General features: G+C 45.8%; 1 protein-coding gene across 1 annotated transcript; it reads right to left on the bottom strand.

Annotated features, from left to right (window-relative positions):
* Positions 1-1612: 1612 nt before the first annotated feature.
* On the bottom strand, positions 1613-9573 carry LOC110503215 (translocon-associated protein subunit gamma). The gene is made up of 5 exons (XM_036961942.2): positions 9240-9573; positions 8736-8862; positions 8499-8597; positions 2969-3100; positions 1613-2455 (listed from the first exon to the last, which is right to left on the bottom strand). The coding sequence occupies exons 1-5, from the start codon at positions 9370-9372 to the stop codon at positions 2389-2391; spliced, it is 558 nt and encodes a 185-aa protein (XP_036817837.1). The 5' UTR covers positions 9373-9573; the 3' UTR covers positions 1613-2388.
* Between the last annotated feature and the right edge of the window lie 8754 nt (positions 9574-18327).

The raw sequence follows: 18327 nt of genomic DNA, 5'->3' as shown, positions 1-18327 counted from the left end.
ACCAACTATAAATCAGTGTTTCCCAAACTCGGTCCTGGATCTCCCTCTGCGTGCATTTTCTGTTCTTCTGCCCTAGCACTCCACAGTTCATTCAAATCATCACAGCTTGATGAGGAGTTGGCTATTTGAATTAGCTGTGTGGTGCTCCGGCAAAAACCAGAACGTGCACCGGTGGGTGGGTGGGTGGGTGGGTGGGTGGGTGGGTGGATGGGTGGGTGGGTGGTTGGGTGGGTGGTTGGTTGGGTGGGTGGTTGGATGGATGGGGGACTGAGTTTAGGACACCCTGAACTATATTACTGACATAAACATCAGTGTCCATCCATCTATCCTGATCATTAATGTACATATTTCCTATCCTGCCCTGAGAAGAGTGACCTCTCTGTAGATAGCATATATATATATATATATATATATATATAATATAAACTCAACACGCAACAATTTCAGATTTGCCCGAGTAACAGTACATACACAGAAATCAGTCAATTGAAGAAAATAAAAAAAGTATTAGTCCCTAATCTATGGATTTCATATGACTGGGAATACAGATATGCATCTGTCACAGATAAAAGGTATTGGATCAGAAAACCAGTCAGTATCTGGGTGTAACCACCATTTACACGCCTCATGCAGCTGTGTAACGTCGTCCCACACCTTTTCAATGGCTGTGCGGAGCTGCTGGATATTGGCGGGAACTGGAACACGCTTCCGTACACGTCGATCCAGAGCATCCCAAACATGCTCAATAGGTGACATGTCTGGTGAGTATACAGGCCATGGAAGAACTGGGACATTTTCAGCTTGCAGGAAATGTGTACAGATCCTGCGACATGGGGCCGTGGAATATCATGCTGAAACATGAGGTGATGGTGGTGGATAAATGACATGACAATGGGCCTCGGGATCTCGTCACAGTATGTTTTGTGCATTAAAATTGCCATCTATAAAATGCCATTGTGTTTAGTCCGTAGCTTATGCGTGTCCATACCATAACTCCACCATGGGACACTCAGAAATCCTCTCACCTACACAACACCACACGTGGTCTGTGTTATGAGGCCGGTTGGGCGTACTGCCAAATTCTCTAAAACAACGGAGGCAGTTTATAGTAGAGAAATTAACATTGAATTCTCTGGCAACAGCTCTGGTGGACATTCCTGCAGTCAGCATGCCAATTGCACGCTCCCTCAAAACATGACATTGTGTTGTGTGAAAAAAAACTGCACATTTTAGTGGCCTTTTGCCCCCACAGCACAAGGTGCACCTGTGTAATGAGTACGATGTTGAATCAGCTTCTTGATATGCCACACCTTTCAGGTGGAAGGATTATCTTGGCAAAGGAGAAATGCTCACTAACAGAGAGGTAAACAAATTTGTGTACAAGATTTGAGAGAAATAAGCTTTTTGTGCATATGGAACATTTGTGGGATCCATTTCAGCTCATGAAAACACTTGATATGCGTTTATATTCTCATTCAGTTTAAAAAAATAATATGACACTTCATTAATAAATGCACAATGATGATGAAATCTATTGGCGTTTCATTCCTGGAAATGTAAATCAGTTTTCTGATTATTTGCTGATTGACAATAATAACCACACACACACCGGTTCTTGATCTGGCCACTTTAATTAGTACAAAAAGTGAAGGACAGAGTGACCTGGAGTGAACTCCAGACATTTGATCATGCATTTCATGAAGACTTACAGCTGAAATGATATGATTATTATTTTAATTTTCCTTCTCTCAATCATTACAAAAAAATATCCAAGCTTCACCCCAGCCCCCCTTGACCCAAACCCCATTCCCTCCTCCTAGCTTCACCCCAGCCATCCCTGACCCAAACCCCATTCCCTCCTCCTAGCTTCACCCCAGCCCTCCCTGACCGAAACCCCATTCCCTCCTCCTAGCTTCACCCCAGCCCCTCCCTGACCCAAACCCCATTCCCTCCCTGACCCAAACCCCATTCCCTCCCTGACCCAAACCCCATTCCCTCCTCCTAGCTTCACCCCAGCCCAGCCCTCCCTGACCCAAACCCTCCTCCTAGCTTCACCCCAGCCCTCCCTGACCCAAACCCTCCTCCTAGCTTCACCCAAGCCCTCCCTGACCCAAACCCTCCTCCTAGCTTCACCCCAGCCCTCCCTGACCCAAACCATCCTCCTAGCTTCACCCCAGCCCTCCCTGACCCAAACCCTCCTCCTAGCTTCACCCCAGCCCTCCCTGACCCAAACCATCCTCCTAGCTTCACCCCAGCCCTCCCTGACCCAAACCCTCCTCCTAGCTTCACCCCAGCCCTCCCTGACCCAAACCATCCTCCTAGCTTCACCCCAGCCCTCCCTGACCCAAACCCTCCTCTTCTCAGTTGTTCATTTCTTTCTTTCCTCCTTTACTTGGATCCAGTGGACAGCAGGGCGATGAGGCCAGATGAGGCACTGATGGACAGGATGTAGTTACTGGGGAACAATGGGTTAAGGGAAAAAAAACATACCTGGGAGGAAATGGCGGGCAACTAGTGTGAGGGAATAACGCTTCAGGTTGAGCTACATACCGTACTTATAGTATATGGGTGAGCAATAAGAATCTCCTACACACACACACAGATTTCAGCATCTCCACTCAACCCCACCCACACACTCCTCAGAAATTTTTCAGCCAGAGGTACACAGCAATCCAGACATGTACATAGAATACAGCTGTGGCAACCTGAAGATTCAATACAAAATCTGTACTTGAACCAACTAGTGATTGGCTGTAGTCTGTGGCCTAGCCAATGAATAAGCAAAGAAGTTTCCTCTACGAGTACTACATCACAACAGGACAATGAGAATGCCAGGATGTGAGTCAAGCCTCAATCATTTAGTAAAGGAACATTCATCTATTTTCAGCTTCTGTAAAGCACCCATAGTTCCTACTGGAACTTTACCTGTCTAGTTAAATTGATGATGAATGTGCTTAAAATGGGATACACGGTGGGGTTGAAGTTCTTCAGCAGGAAGAAGGAGGCGATGATGACGAGGACCAGGAACAGAGTGTTGTTATAGAAGATAGAGAAGGTGGTGGCCTCATAGTCAGCTACCTCGTTCTTTTTCCACAGGATCCTAACATGGGGAGGAGAAGGTTGTATAACATCAGTCAGTTACCTCCTCCTTACACAGGATCCTAACATTGGGAGGAGAAGGTTGTATCAAATCAGTCAGTTACCTCCTCCTTACACAGGATCCTAACATAGGGAAGGAAGAGTTCAACCATTTGTGCATGTATTTGAGAACAGGGTTTAAATGGGTAAGCATGCTGTTTGGTAGCCTGGTCCAGATCTGATCTCACTAGCCTGGTCCCAGACCTGTTTGTGCTTTTACCTACTCTGTTGTCAAGCCATTTTACATGTAAAGTCGGTAAGGAGTTGCCAGAAACAGACTGGCCCCCAGGCTATATTAAAGAGACCAGAAACAATCTGGGAACCCAGGCTATATTAAAGAGACAAGAAAATATCTGGGAACCCAGGCTATATTAAACAGACCAGAAACAATCTGGGAACCCAGGCTATATTAAAGAGACCAGAAACAATCCGGGAACCCAGGCTATATTAAACAGACCAGAAACAATCTGGGAACCCAGGCTATATTAAAGAGACCAGAAACAATCCGGGAACCCAGGCTATATTAAAGAGACCAGAAACAATCCGGGAACCCAGGCTATATTAAAGAGACCAGAAACAATCCGGGAACCCAGGCTATATTAAAGAGAACAGAAACAGGCTGGTACCCAGGCTATATTAAAGAGAACAGAAACAGACTGGCACCCAGGCTATATTAAAGAGACCAGAAACAGGCTGGCACCCAGGCTATATTAAAGAGACCAGAAACAGGCTGGCACCCAGGCTATATTAAAGAGACCAGAAACAGGCTGGACTAGACTATATTAAAGAGACCAGAAACAGGCTGGACTAGACTATATTAAAGAGACCAGAAACAGGCTGGACTAGACTATATTAAAGAGACCAGAAACAGGCTGGACTAGGCTATATTAAAGAGACCAGAAACAGGCTGGACTAGGCTATATTAAAGAGACCAGAAACAGGCTGGACTAGGCTATATTAAAGAGACCAGAAACAGGCTGGACTAGACTATATTAAAGAGACCAGAAACAGGCTGGACTAGACTATATTAAAGAGACAAGAAACAGGCTGGACTAGACTATATTAAAGAGACCAGAAACAGGCTGGACTAGACTATATTAAAGAGACCAGAAACAGGCTGGACTAGACTATATTAAAGAGACCAGAAACAGGCTGGACTAGACTATATTAAAGAGACCAGAAACAGGCTGGTACCCAGGCTATATTAAAGAGACCAGAAACAGGCTGGTACCCAGGATATATTAAAGAGACCAGAAACAATCCGGCAACCCAGGCTATACAGTGCCTTGCGAAAGTATTCGGCCCCCTTGAACTTTGCGACCATTTGCCACATTTCAGGCTTCAAACATAAAGATATAAAACTGTATTTTTTTGTGAAGAATCAAAAACAAGTGGGACACAATCATGAAGTGGAACGACATTTATTGGATATTTCAAACTTTTTTAACAAATCAAAAACTGAAAAATTGGACGTGCAAAATGATTCAGCCCCCTTAAGTTAATACTTTGTAGCGCCACCTTTTGCTGCGATTACAGCTGTAAGTCGCTTGGGGTATGTCTCTAACAGTTTTGCACATCGAGAGACTGACATTTTTTCCCATTCCTCCTTGCAAAACAGCTCGAGCTCAGTGAGGTTGGATGGAGAGAATTTGTGAACAGCAGTTTTCAGTTCTTTCCACAGATTCTCGATTGGATTCAGGTCTGGACTTTGACTTGGCCATTCTAACACCTGGATATGTTTATTTTTGAACCATTCCATTGTAGATTTTGCTTTATGTTTTGGATCATTGTTTTGTTGGAAGACAAATCTCCGTCCCAGTCTCAGGTCTTTTGCAGACTCCATCAGGTTTTCTTCCAGAATGGTCCTGTATTTAGCTCCATCCATCCATCTTCCCATCAATTTTAACCATCTTCCCTGTCCCTGCTGAAGAAAAGCAGGCCCAAATCATGATGCTGCCACCACCATGTTTGACAGTGGGGATGGTGTGTTCAGGGTGATGGGCTGTGTTGCTTTTACACCAAACATAACATTTTGCATTGTTGCCAAAAAGTTCAATTTTGGTTTCATCTGACCAGAGCACCTTCTTCCACATGTTTGGTGTGTCTCCCAGGTGGCTTGTGGCAAACTTTAAACAACACTTTTTATGGATATCTTTAAGAAATGGCTTTCTTCTTGCCACTCTTCCATAAAGGCCAGATTTGTGCAATATACGACTGATTGTTGTCCTATGGACAGAGTCTCCCACCTCAGCTGTAGATCTCTGCAGTTCATCCAGAGTGATCATGGGCCTCTTGGCTGCATCTCTGATCAGTCTTCTCCTTGTATGAGCTGAAAGTTTAGAGGGACGGCCAGGTCTTGGTAAATTTGCAGTGGTGTGATACTCCTTCCATTTCAATATTATCGCTTGCACAGTGCTCCTTGGGATGTTTAAAGCTTGGGAAATCTTTTTGTATCCAAATCCGGCTTTAAACTTCTTCACAACAGTATCTCGGACCTGCCTGGTGTGCTCCTTGTTCTTCATGATGCTCTCTGCGCTTTTAACGGACCTCTGAGACTATCACAGTGCAGGTGCATTTATACGGAGACTTGATTACACACAGGTGGATTGTATTTATCATCATTAGTCATTTAGGTCAACATTGGATCATCCAGAGATCCTCACTGAACTTCTGGAGAGAGTTTGCTGCACTGAAAGTAAAGGGGCTGAATAATTTTGCACGCCCAATTTTTCAGTTTTTGATTTGTTAAAAAAGTTTGAAATATTCAATAAATGTCGTTCCACTTCATGATTGTGTCCCACTTGTTGTTGATTCTTCACAAAAAAATACAGTTTTATATCTTTATGTTTGAAGCCTGAAATGTGGCAAAAGGTCGCAAAGTTCAAGGGGGCCGAATACTTTCGCAAGGCACTGTATTAAAGAGAACAGAAACAGACTGGCACCCAGGCTATATTAAAGAGACCAGAAACAGGCTGGTACCCAGGCTATATTAAAGAGACCAGAAACAGGCTGGACTAGACTATATTAAAGAGACCAGAAACAGGCTGGTACCCAGGCTATATTAAAGAGACCAGAAACAGGCTGGACTAGGCTATATTAAAGAGACCAGAAACAGGCTGGACTAGACTATATTAAAGAGACCAGAAACAGGCTGGTACCCAGGCTATATTAAAGAGACCAGAAACAGGCTGGACTAGGCTATATTAAAGAGACCAGAAACAGGCTGGACTAGACTATATTAAAGAGACCAGAAACAGGCTGGCACCCAGGCTATATTAAAGAGACCAGAAACAGGCTGGTACCCAGGATATATTAAAGAGACCAGAAACAGGCTGGTACCCAGGATATATTAAAGAGACCAGAAACAGGCTGGTACCCAGGCTATAGTAAAGAGACCAGAAACAGGCTGGACTAGACTATATTAAAGAGACCAGAAACAGGCTGGTACCCAGGATATATTAAAGAGACCAGAAACAGGCTGGACTAGACTATATTAAAGAGACCAGAAACAGGCTGGACTAGACTATATTAAAGAGACCAGAAACAGGCTGGACTAGACTATATTAAAGAGACCAGAAACAGACTGGAGCAGACTATATTAAAGAGACCAGAAACAGGCTGGACTAGACTATATTAAAGAGACCAGAAACAGGCTGGTACCCAGGCTATATTAAAGAGACCAGAAACAGGCTGGACTAGACTATATTAAAGAGAGCAGAAACAGGCTGGACTAGACTATATTAAAGAGACCAGAAACAGGCTGGACTAGACTATATTACAGAGACCAGAAACAGGCTGGAGTAGACTATATTACAGAGACCAGAAACAGGCTGGACTAGACTATATTAAAGAGACCAGAAACAGGCTGGACTAGACTATATTAAAGAGACCAGAAACAGGCTGGTACCCAGGCTATATTAAAGAGACCAGAAACAGGCTGGACTAGACTATATTAAAGAGAGCAGAAACAGGCTGGACTAGACTATATTAAAGAGACCAGAAACAGGCTGGACTAGACTATATTACAGAGACCAGAAACAGGCTGGATTAGACTATATTACAGAGACCAGAAACAGGCTGGACTAGACTATATTAAAGAGACCAGAAACAGGCTGGACTAGACTATATTAAAGAGACCAGAAACAGGCTGGTACCCAGGCTATATTAAAGAGACCAGAAACAGGCTGGTACCCAGGCTATATTAAAGAGACCAGAAACAGGCTGGACTAGACTATATTAAAGAGACCAGAAACAGGCTGGACTAGACTATATTAAAGAGACCAGAAACAGGCTGGACTAGACTATATTAAAGAGACCAGAAACAGGCTGGACTAGACTATATTAAAGAGACCAGAAACAGGCTGGACTAGACTATATTAAAGAGACCAGAAACAGGCTGGACTAGACTATATTAAAGAGACCAGAAATAGGCTGGACTAGACTATATTAAAGAGACCAGAAACAGGCTGGACTAGACTATATTAAAGAGACCAGAAACAGGCTGGTACCCAGGCTATATTAAAGAGACCAGAAACAGGCTGGACTAGACTATATTAAAGAGAGCAGAAACAGGCTGGACTAGACTATATTAAAGAGACCAGAAACAGGCTGGACTAGACTATATTAAAGAGACCAGAAACAGGCTGGACTAGACTATATTAAAGAGACCAGAAACAGGCTGGACTAGACTATATTAAAGAGACCAGAAACAGGCTGGACTAGACTATATTAAAGAGACCAGAAACAGGCTGGTACCCAGGCTATATTAAAGAGACCAGAAACAGGCTGGACTAGACTATATTAATGAGACCAGAAACAGGCTGGACCAGACTATATTAAAGAGACCAGAAACAGGCTGGACTAGACTATATTAATGAGACCAGAAACAGGCTGGACCAGACTATATTAAAGAGACCAGAAACAGGCTGGACTAGACTATATTAAAGAGACCAGAAACAGGCTGGACTAGACTATATTAAAGAGACCAGAAACAGGCTGGACTAGAATATATTAAAGAGACCAGAAACAGGCTGGACCAGACTATATTAAAGAGACCAGAAACAGGCTGGACTAGACTATATTAAAGAGACCAGAAACAGGCTGGACTAGACTATATTAAAGAGACCAGAAACAGGCTGGACTAGACTATATTAAAGAGACCAGAAACAGGCTGGTACCCAGGCTATATTAAAGAGACCAGAAACAGGCTGGTACCCAGGATAGCTGTTTAAGTGAGACCACTACAGCTTCAACAACATGAAATTGAGAGGGGAAATAAATGTCTTCTAGAGTACTCGGTAACCCACTCAGGAGTGATTGACATGTTATCTGTCCAATCACAGACTGGCTGGCAGACTGACCTCTCATCCTTCTCCTTGCGTGACATCTTGCGGTTGTCAGCCTCAGAGAGTTTCCTTGTCACCTCCTTGGAGACAGCATCCTCTCGCTTCTGGGCAACTCTGTGGTCAAGAGATAAGGCACATTTAGAAGTTAGGTACCGACCTACTACAGATCGATGACAAACTCACCGTACTGCCAAGCATTGTAGAACACGGAGGCCATAGTTTTGAGTGTTCATGTTTGTATGATAAACTTACTTGTGTTTGAGGACGAACTTGACGTTTTTGTAGGCGAAGGCCACCAGGTAGGTGCTGACCAGTGTCATGACACCATACAGGACCGCTGACTGGACCAGGTCCATGTGCCAGATCCTCCAGAACAGCCCTGAACCACAACAAGGAAAGAAAACAAAACAGGGAGGGTCACAACAGTTCACACTCTGTCTATGATACTTAGTATTACATAGTAGTGCCACAGTGAACAGAATAGCTAACGTTAGTGACCCACAATGACGTGCCTGTTAGCTAATCAAGTCTAGGATAACGTAGCTAATAACCAACACAACCACAATCAATATCAGCGAGTAACTTTAACTAGCTAACTAGACAACTTCACCTGGCATATACTAACTAGGTAACAAACGTTACATCGTTATGCCACGTAAGTTAGTTATGTTAGGTAAAAAGATGTCTTGCTACCGGTAGTCGAATATCCGTCCAATGCATCTATGATACAATTAGCAGTCCGACCTTGCTACTTACAAATGGGAATTGCGGACACAATTAGTGCATTTCCGTAGAAAAGCGCGGAGGACTTTGCAGACAGGTTTCGGCTGAAGTCCTGGAGGAGTAGGTCTTCCTCGGATTGCTGTTTGCTGCTACCTTTAGGTGCCATTGTTCCGAAGTGACCGGTCCGTCTCTTGCTCTACGGTGAAGAAAAAAAAGACTGACACGTAAGAACAGAACTGGTTTGAAAAAACGCTAACGACGCGTCAGCTCAAACACGGAAATAGCTGTCTTTAGAACGGAAGTTGTCGCTGTAGTTTTCTTCAGGGAGGATCTCATTGGCTATCGTACATGGAAAGGATGAACATTGCCACCTACTGTTCTGGTTGTTGAAAAGAAAAGAAAGATGACGAAAACAAATTGATAAAACATACCACCAGAGGACACTCTTCATCTATGGTCAAATAGTGTAATAAAAACCCGATCGACACAGTGTACACAACATTAAGAACACATTCCTACTGTTGTGTTGCACCCCACCTTTTGCCCTCAGAGAGATTGACTTCATCACTACTTGTTTTTTGTAAGAAGTGTTGACAAGCTGGATATACCGAGCTGTGTGTTTAAACTACTAGCACACAGCTCAGACACCCATTTATACCCCACATGACATGTCACCAGAGGTCTCTTCACAGTCCCCAAGTCCAGAACAGACTATGGGAGGCGCACAGTACTACATAGAGCCATGACCACATAGAACTCTATTCCACAGTACCTCATATAGCCATGACTACATGGAACTCTATTCCACAGTACTACATAGAGCCATGACTACATGGAACTCTATTCCACAGTACTACATAGAGCCATGACTACATGGAACTCTATTCCACAGTACTACATAGAGCCATGACTACATGGAACTCTATTCCACAGTACTACATAGAGCCATGACTAAATGGAACTCTATTCCACAGTACTACATAGAGCCATGACTACATGGAACTCTATTCCACAGTACTACATAGAGCCATGACTACATGGAACTCTATTCCACAGTACTACATAGAGCCATGACTACATGGAAATACACATTTTTGAGCAACGGGGACTGTGAAGACACACACATAGGTACAGACACACACACACACACACACACACACGCGCGTACAGACACACACACACACACACACATGCACACGCACTCTACACACACACACATTGTAATATTGTTGTATGGTGGTATTATACATGTTGTATGGTGGTATTATACATGTTGTATGGTGGTATTATACATGTTGTATGGTGGTATTATACATGTTGTATGGTAGATATGTAGTGGTGTAATAATGTTTTATGATGTACTGTTTTATCTTTTGTTTTATTAAAAATCCGACAATGTGATTTTCTGGATTTTTTTTCTAATTTTGTCTGTCATAGTTGAAGTGTACCTATGATGAAAATTACAGGCCTCTCTCATCTTTTTAAGTGGGAGAACTTGCACAATTGGTGACTGACTAAATACTTTTTTTGCCCCACTGTATATACAGTATGTATGTATGTATGTATGTATGTATGCATGTATATATTTTATTTTACTGCTATAGGTATATAATTACAGTTTGGATAACCTTATTTACTATTATGTATAGATTTTTACCTAACATTTTTTCAATCTTTATGCGATGCGCAATACCAGAAGAAGAATTATTATTGATTTACCACAGTGAACTATTCTAATGTTTGTTTATTTCCTTCATCCAGTCACAGTCACTAAACATGTCACGGCCATTGTATGTCTGCCTCAGTGCTACATTAGAGGCAAAGAAGAGAGAGAGGACCTGAAGCCGCGAGCATGGTGCCCCCCGCCAAGCGGCTGCGTGTGTGTGTCTCTGTGTGTGTTTGTCAGTTCTGTAGTAGATGTGAGAATGCGACACAGACAGGCAGGCTTGCGTGATGCTAGCTTCTAACGATGAGAGCTTAGGGATTAAACATGCACTTCAGGGGTGTCGGGAGAGAGAGAGAGAGAGAGAGAGAGAGTGAGAGAGAGAGAGAGACAGAGAGAGACAGAGTGCGAGAGAGAGAGAGAGAGAGAGAGAGAGAGAGACAGACACACAGACACACAGACAGACAGACAGACAGACAGATAGACAGACAGACAGATAGACAGAGAGAGCCAGGCAGACAGACAGATCGAGAGAGAGAGAGAATAAAAGTGATGCCATGATGCCAAAAGGCGTGCCAAGACAATGCAAGGTTACGTGCTGTTGTTTCTCTCTCTCTCTTTCTCTCTCTCAGTTCATCACTCAGAACTTGACTACAGGGTAGAAGCATACACATGTAACGGATGTGAAACGGCTAGCTTAGTTAGCGGTGCGCGCTAAATAGCGTTTCAATCGGTGACCTCACTTGCTCTGAGACCTTGAAGTAGTAGTTCCCCTTGCTCTGCAAGGGCCGCGGCTTTTGTGGAGCGATGGGTAACGATGCTTCGTGGGTGACTGTTGTTGATGTGTGCAGAGGGTGGTTCGCGCCCGGGTATGGGCGAGGGGACGGTCTAAAATTATACTGTTACACACACACCACGGAAACAGAAAGGAAACACAAAACTCTGGGATGGCACACCCACACGTACACACAAACACACCATAGTCCTGCAGGCCATCGTTTCTGGATGTCTGGTGTGTTTGAGACCCCTGATCTAAACCCGAGGACCCTGTAAAGCAGATCACCTATCATAATGACAACTTGTCAACATCTCTGGCTCCCCCTACAGCTGAGCTTTGGCTCTTTGTATCTGCTCTGTCTGCCTGTCTGTCTGTCTGTGTGTCTGTCTGTCTACCTGTGTGCCTGCTCTGTCTGCCTGTGTGTGTGTGTGAGCCAGATACAGACACTGAGTGGATTGTCCCCTGGGGCCCCATGTAGCAGAAACCTGTTACCCCCTGTAGCAGAAACCTACTACCACCTGTAGCAGAAACCTACTACCACCTGTAGCAGAAACCTACTACCCCCTGTAGCAGAAACCTGTTACCTCCTGTAGCAGAAACCTGTTACCTCCTGTAGCAGAAACCTGTTACCCCCTGTAGCAGAAACCTACTACCCCCTGTAGCAGAAACCTACTACCCCCTGTAGCAGAAACCTGTTACCTCCTGTAGCAGAAACCTGTTACCTCCTGTAGCAGAAACCTGTTACCCCCTGTAGCAGAAACCTACTACCCCCTGTAGCAGAAACCTACTACCCCCTGTAGCAGAAACCTACTACCCCCTGTAGCAGAAACCTGTTACCCCCTGTAGCAGAAACCTGTTACCCCCTGTAGCAGAAACCTGTTACCCCCTGTAGCAGAAACCTACTACCCCCTGTAGCAGAAACCTGTTACCTCCTGTAGCAGAAACCTACTACCCCCTGTAGCAGAAACCTGTTACCTCCTGTAGCAGAAAACTACTACCACCTGTAGCAGAAACCTACTACCCCCTGTAGCAGAAACCTACTACCACCTGTAGCAGAAACCTGTTACCTCCTGTAGCAGAAACCTGTTACCTCCTGTAGCAGAAACCTGTTACCCCCTGTAGCAGAAACCTGTTACCTCCTGTAGCAGAAACCTACTACCCCCTGTAGCAGAAACCTGTTACCTCCTGTAGCAGAAACCTACTACCCCCTGTAGCAGAAACCTGTTACCCCCTGTAGCAGAAACCTGTTACCTCCTGTAGCAGAAACCTACTACCCCCTGTAGCAGAAACCTGTTACCTCCTGTAGCAGAAACCTACTACCCCCTGTAGCAGAAACCTGTTACCTCCTGTAGCAGAAACCTACTACCCCCTGTAGCAGAAACCTGTTACCCCCTGTAGCAGAAACCTGTTACCTCCTGTAGCAGAAACCTACTACCCCCTGTAGCAGAAACCTGTTACCTCCTGTAGCAGAAACCTGTTACCTCCTGTAGCAGAAACCTACTACCACCTGTAGCAGAAACCTACTACCCCTGTAGCAGAAACCTACTACCCCCTGTAGCAGAAACCTGTTACCCCCTGTAGCAGAAACCTGTTACCCCCTGTAGCAGAAACCTACTACCCCCTGTAGCAGAAACCTGTTACCTCCTGTAGCAGAAACCTGTTACCTCCTGTAGCAGAAACCTACTACCCCTGTAGCAGAAACCTGTTACCCCCTGTAGCAGAAACCTACTACCCCCTGTAGCAGAAACCTGTTACCCCCTGTAGCAGAAACCTGTTACCTCCTGTAGCAGAAACCTACTACCCCCTGTAGCAGAAACCTGTTACCTCCTGTAGCAGAAACCTGTTACCTCCTGTAGCAGAAACCTACTACCCCTGTAGCAGAAACCTACTACCCCCTGTAGCAGAAACCTACTACCACCTGTAGCAGAAACCTGTTACTCCCTGTAGCAGAAACCTACTACCTCCTGTAGCAGAAACCTACTACCCCCTGTAGCAGAAACCTGTTACCCCCTGTAGCAGAAACCTACTACCTCCTGTAGCAGAAACCTACTACCACCTGTAGCAGAAACCTGTTACCTCCTGTAGCAGAAACCTACTACCCCCTGTAGCAGAAACCTACTACCTCCTGTAGCAGAAACCTACTACCACCTGTAGCAGAAACCTACTACCTCCTGTAGCAGAAACCTACTACCACCTGTAGCAGAAACCTGGAGTGTTATACCGCATTAAAGAGGTGCACCACAGACAGACAGACAGACAGACAGACAGACAGACAGACACACAGCCACACAGACACACAGACACACAGACACAACACGCACGCGCACACACAGACACACAGACACACAGACACACAAACACACAGACAACTAAACTAGCTCAAAAAGTCTCACTGTTTAGACCATCATCCATGTTTCTCAAAGTTATTGCAAACGTGCAAACATTTACTCTGAATGGTTAAGGTCAGGCATTAACTCTGAATGGTTAAGGTCAGGCATTAACTCTGAATGGTTAAGGTCAGGCATTAACTCTGAATGGTTAAGGTCAGGCATTAACTCTGAATGGTTAAGGTCAGGCATTAACTCTGAATGGTTAAGGTCAGGCATTAACTCTGAATGGTTAACTTCTTCGGGATAGGGGGCAGTATTTGGAAGTTTGGATGAATGAGGACTGTTACTCAGGCCCAAAAAGCTAGGATATGCATATAATTGGTAGTATTGGATAGAAAACACTCTACAGTTTCCAAAACTGTTAAAATAATGTAGAATTTATCGTTTTTGTAAGTCTCTCCCATTTTGGCTGTAGTGTTTGTCTTGTAGCGCATTCCGTCCGCACACTTACTTATTTATCTCAGGTAACAACAATACTATTCTCCATCTTAAATTGTATCATTTATTTACATATTAGGGTACCTGCGGATTGATTAGGAATGCTGCTTGACTTGTTTGGAAGAATTTTATTGGTAACTTACGGGATTCATTTTGTATGCATTTTGAACGAGGGAAACCGTTGGATTACTGAGTCAGCAACAAAACTGACTTTTTGGGGATATAAAGAAGGACTTTATCGAACAAAGCGACCATTTGTGATGTAGCTGGCACCCTTTGGATTGCAAACAGAGGATGATCTTCAAAGGTAAGTGATTTATTTTAGCGCTATTTCTGACTTTCGTGATGCATCTGCTTGGTTGGAAAATGTTTTTAATGCTTTTGAACGTGGGGTGCTGTCCTCAGATAATCGCATGTTATGCTTTTGCCGTAAAGCCTTTTTGAAATCTGACAAAGCGGCTGGATTAACAAGAAGTTAAGCTTTTAACCGATGTATAACACTTGTATTTTCATTAATGTTTAATATTACGAATTCTGTATTTTTGAATTTTGCGCTCTGCAAGTTCACCGGATGTTGGCTAGGCCGGGCGCTAGCAGTACGCCTTTCCCAAATTAAGGTTAGGCATTAAATCTGAATGGTTAAGGTTAGGCATTAAATCTGAATGGTTAAGGCAAGGGTTAAGGTTCGGGATAGGCTTAAAAACAAAAATATCAAAAACAACTTTTTATCGCTGGATTCAAACTCGCAAAAAATATGGTTTCAGAGTCACATGGTTTATGCCAGGTCACTTGTGATACAAGTCAGTATCCGAGGACGACAGGCGATGACTTGTAAACCGACCACTAGGGGCAACAGTGAGCTCTGTTACCTTCAAGTAGGTTTTGCTTTTGCTAGGGTGTGGGAATGGTGGATGGCTGTAAGAGTCTCTGGATAGAAAGGTTGCATGTGTGTGTGTGTGGTGTGTGTGTGTGTGTGTGTGTGTGTGTGTGTGTGTGTGTGTGTGTGTGTGTGTGTGTGTGTGTGTGTGTGTGTGTGTGTGTGTGTGTGTGTGTGTGTGTGTGTGTGTGTGTGTGTGTGTGTGAGAGAGAGAGAGAGAGCTCATTCAGTCAAAGCCGTTTCAGAACAGCAGGGAAGATGGATAAACAAATGTGGTGTGACCACTGTGCAGAGAACAAACAGCACAGCAGGAAACCCTCAAAACAACTACATGTCTGGACCACAGAGAAACACAGAACAACTACATGTCTGGACCACAGAGAAACACAGAACAAGTGACATCAGGGAAGGCCTGCATTTGTGTAAATACTTGGCCAATGAACAGAGACATGTGTTCAACCTGGTCTGTTAACTCAACCTCTTACATAACATCACAGCACAATTAAAACATATATGGCACATGGAATCCAATCAAGTGTTGTCTATGGTGATAGATGGGATGGGCTGAGAGGCTGATGGGTGGTCTATGGTGATAGATGGGATGGGCTGAAAGGCTGAGGGGTGGTCTATGGTGATAGGTGGGATGGGCTGAGTGTTGGTCTATGGTGATAGATGGGATGGGCTGAGATGCTGAGGGGTGGTCTATGGTGATAGGTGGGATGGGCTGAGAGGCTGAGGAGTGGTCTATGGTGATAGGTGGGATGGGCTGAGTGTTGGTCTATGGTGATAGATGGGATGGGCTGAGAGGCTGAGGGGTGGTCTATGGTGATAGGTGGGATGGGCTGAGAGGCTGAGGGGTGGTCTATGGTGATAGGTGGGATGGGCTGAGAGGCTGAGGGGTGGTCTATGGTGATAGGTGGGATGGGCTGAGAGTGGCTGAGGGGTGGTCTATGGTGATAGATGGGATGGGCTGAGGGGTGGTCTATGGTGATAGGTGGGATGGGCTGAGAGGTTGAGGGGTGGTCTATGGTGATAGATGGGATGGGCTGAGAGGTTGAGGGGTGGTCTATGGTGATAGATGGGATGGGCTGAGAGTGAATGAGGGATGGTCTATGGTGATAGGTGGGATGGGCTGAGAGTGGCTGAGGGGTGGTCTATGGTGATAGGTGGGATGGGCTGAGAGTGGCTGAGGGGTGATCTATGGTGATAGGTGTGATGGGCTGAGGGGTGGTCGATGGTGATAGGTGGGATGGGCTGAGGGGTGGTCTATGGTGATAGGTCGGATGGGCTGATAGTGAATGAGGGGTGGTCTATGGTGATAGGTGGGATGGGCTGAGAGTGGCTGAGGGGTGGTCTATGGTGATAGGTGGGATGGGCTGAGAGTGAGTGAGGGGTGGTCTATGGTGATAGGTGGGATGGGCTGAGAGTGGCTGAGGGGTGGTCTATGGTGATAGATGGGATGGGCTGAGGGGTGGTCTATGGTGATAGGTGGGATGGGCTGAGAGGTTGAGGGGTGGTCTATGGTGATAGATGGGATGGGCTGAGAGGTTGAGGGGTAGTCTATGGTGATAGGTGGGATGGGCTGAGAGTGGCTGAGGGGTGGTCTATGGTGATAGATGGGATGGGCTGAGAGTGAATGAGGGGTGGTCTATGCTGATAGGTGGAATGGGCTGAGAGTGGCTGAGGGGTGGTCTATGGTGATAGGTGGGATGGGCTGAGAGTGGCTGAGGGGTGGTCTATGGTGGTAGGTGGGATGGGCTGAGAGTGGCTGAGGGGTGGTCTATGGTGATAGGTGTGATGGGCTGAGGGGTGGTCGATGGTGATAGGCGGGATGGGCTGAGGGGTGGTCTATGGTGATAGGTCGGATGGGCTGATAGTGAATGAGGGGTGGTCTATGGTGATAGGTGGATGGGCTGAGGGGTGGTCTATGGTGATAGGTCGGATGGGCTGATAGTGAATGAGGGGTGGTCTATGGTGATAGGTGGATGGGCTGAGGGGTGGTCTATGGTGATAGGTGGATGGGCTGAGGGGTGGTCTATGGTGATGGGTAGGATGGGCTGAGGGGTGGGATTAGAGAGCTGAGGTCTATGGTGATGGGTAGGATGGGCTGAGAGTTGCTGAGGGGTGGTCTATGGTGATAGGTGGATGGGCTGAGGGGTGGTCTAATGTGATAGGTGGATGGGCTGAGGGGTGGTCTGTGGTGATAGGTGGATGGGCTGAGGGGTGGTCTGTGGTGATAGGTGGATGGGCTGAGGGGTGGGATTAGAGAGCTGAGGTCTATGGTGATGGGTAGGATGGTCTGAGAGTTGCTGAGGGGTGGTCTATGGTGATAGGTGGATGGGCTGAGGGGTGGTCTATGGTGATAGGTGGATGGGCTGAGGGGTGGTCTATGGTGATGGGTAGGATGGGCTGATCTAAGGTGATAGGTGGATGGGCTGAGGGGTTGTCTATGGTGATAGGTGGATGGGCTGAGGGGTGGTCTATGGTGATAGGTGGGATGGGCTGAGGGGTGGTCTATGGTGATAGGTGGGATGGGCTGAGGGGTGGCCTATGGTGATAGGTGGATGGGCTGAGGGGTGGTCTATGGTGATGGGTGGATGGGCTGAGGGGTGGTCTATGGTGATAGGTGGGATGGGCTGAGGGGTGGTCTATGGTGATAGGTGGGATGGGCTGAGGGGTGGCCTATGGTGATAGGTGGATGGGCTGAGGGGTGGTCTATGGTGATGGGTAGGATGGGCTGATCTAAGGTGATAGGTGGATGGGCTGAGGGGTGGTCTATGGTGATAGGTGGGATGGGCTGAGGGGTGGTCTATGGTGATAGGTGGATGGGCTGAGGGGTGGTCTATGGTGATAGGTGGAATGGGCTGAGAGTGGCTGAGGGGTGGTCTATGGTGATAGGTGGGATGGGCTGAGAGTGGCTGAGGGGTGGTCTATGGTGATAGGTGGATGGGCTGAGGGGTGGTCTATGGTGATGG

The sequence above is a fragment of the Oncorhynchus mykiss genome, chromosome 24, assembly GCF_057628025.1.
Source record: "Oncorhynchus mykiss isolate SJ-2025 chromosome 24, ASM5762802v1, whole genome shotgun sequence".
Taxonomy (NCBI): domain Eukaryota; kingdom Metazoa; phylum Chordata; class Actinopteri; order Salmoniformes; family Salmonidae; genus Oncorhynchus; species Oncorhynchus mykiss.
This window is presented reverse-complemented; position numbering and strand designations above follow the sequence as displayed.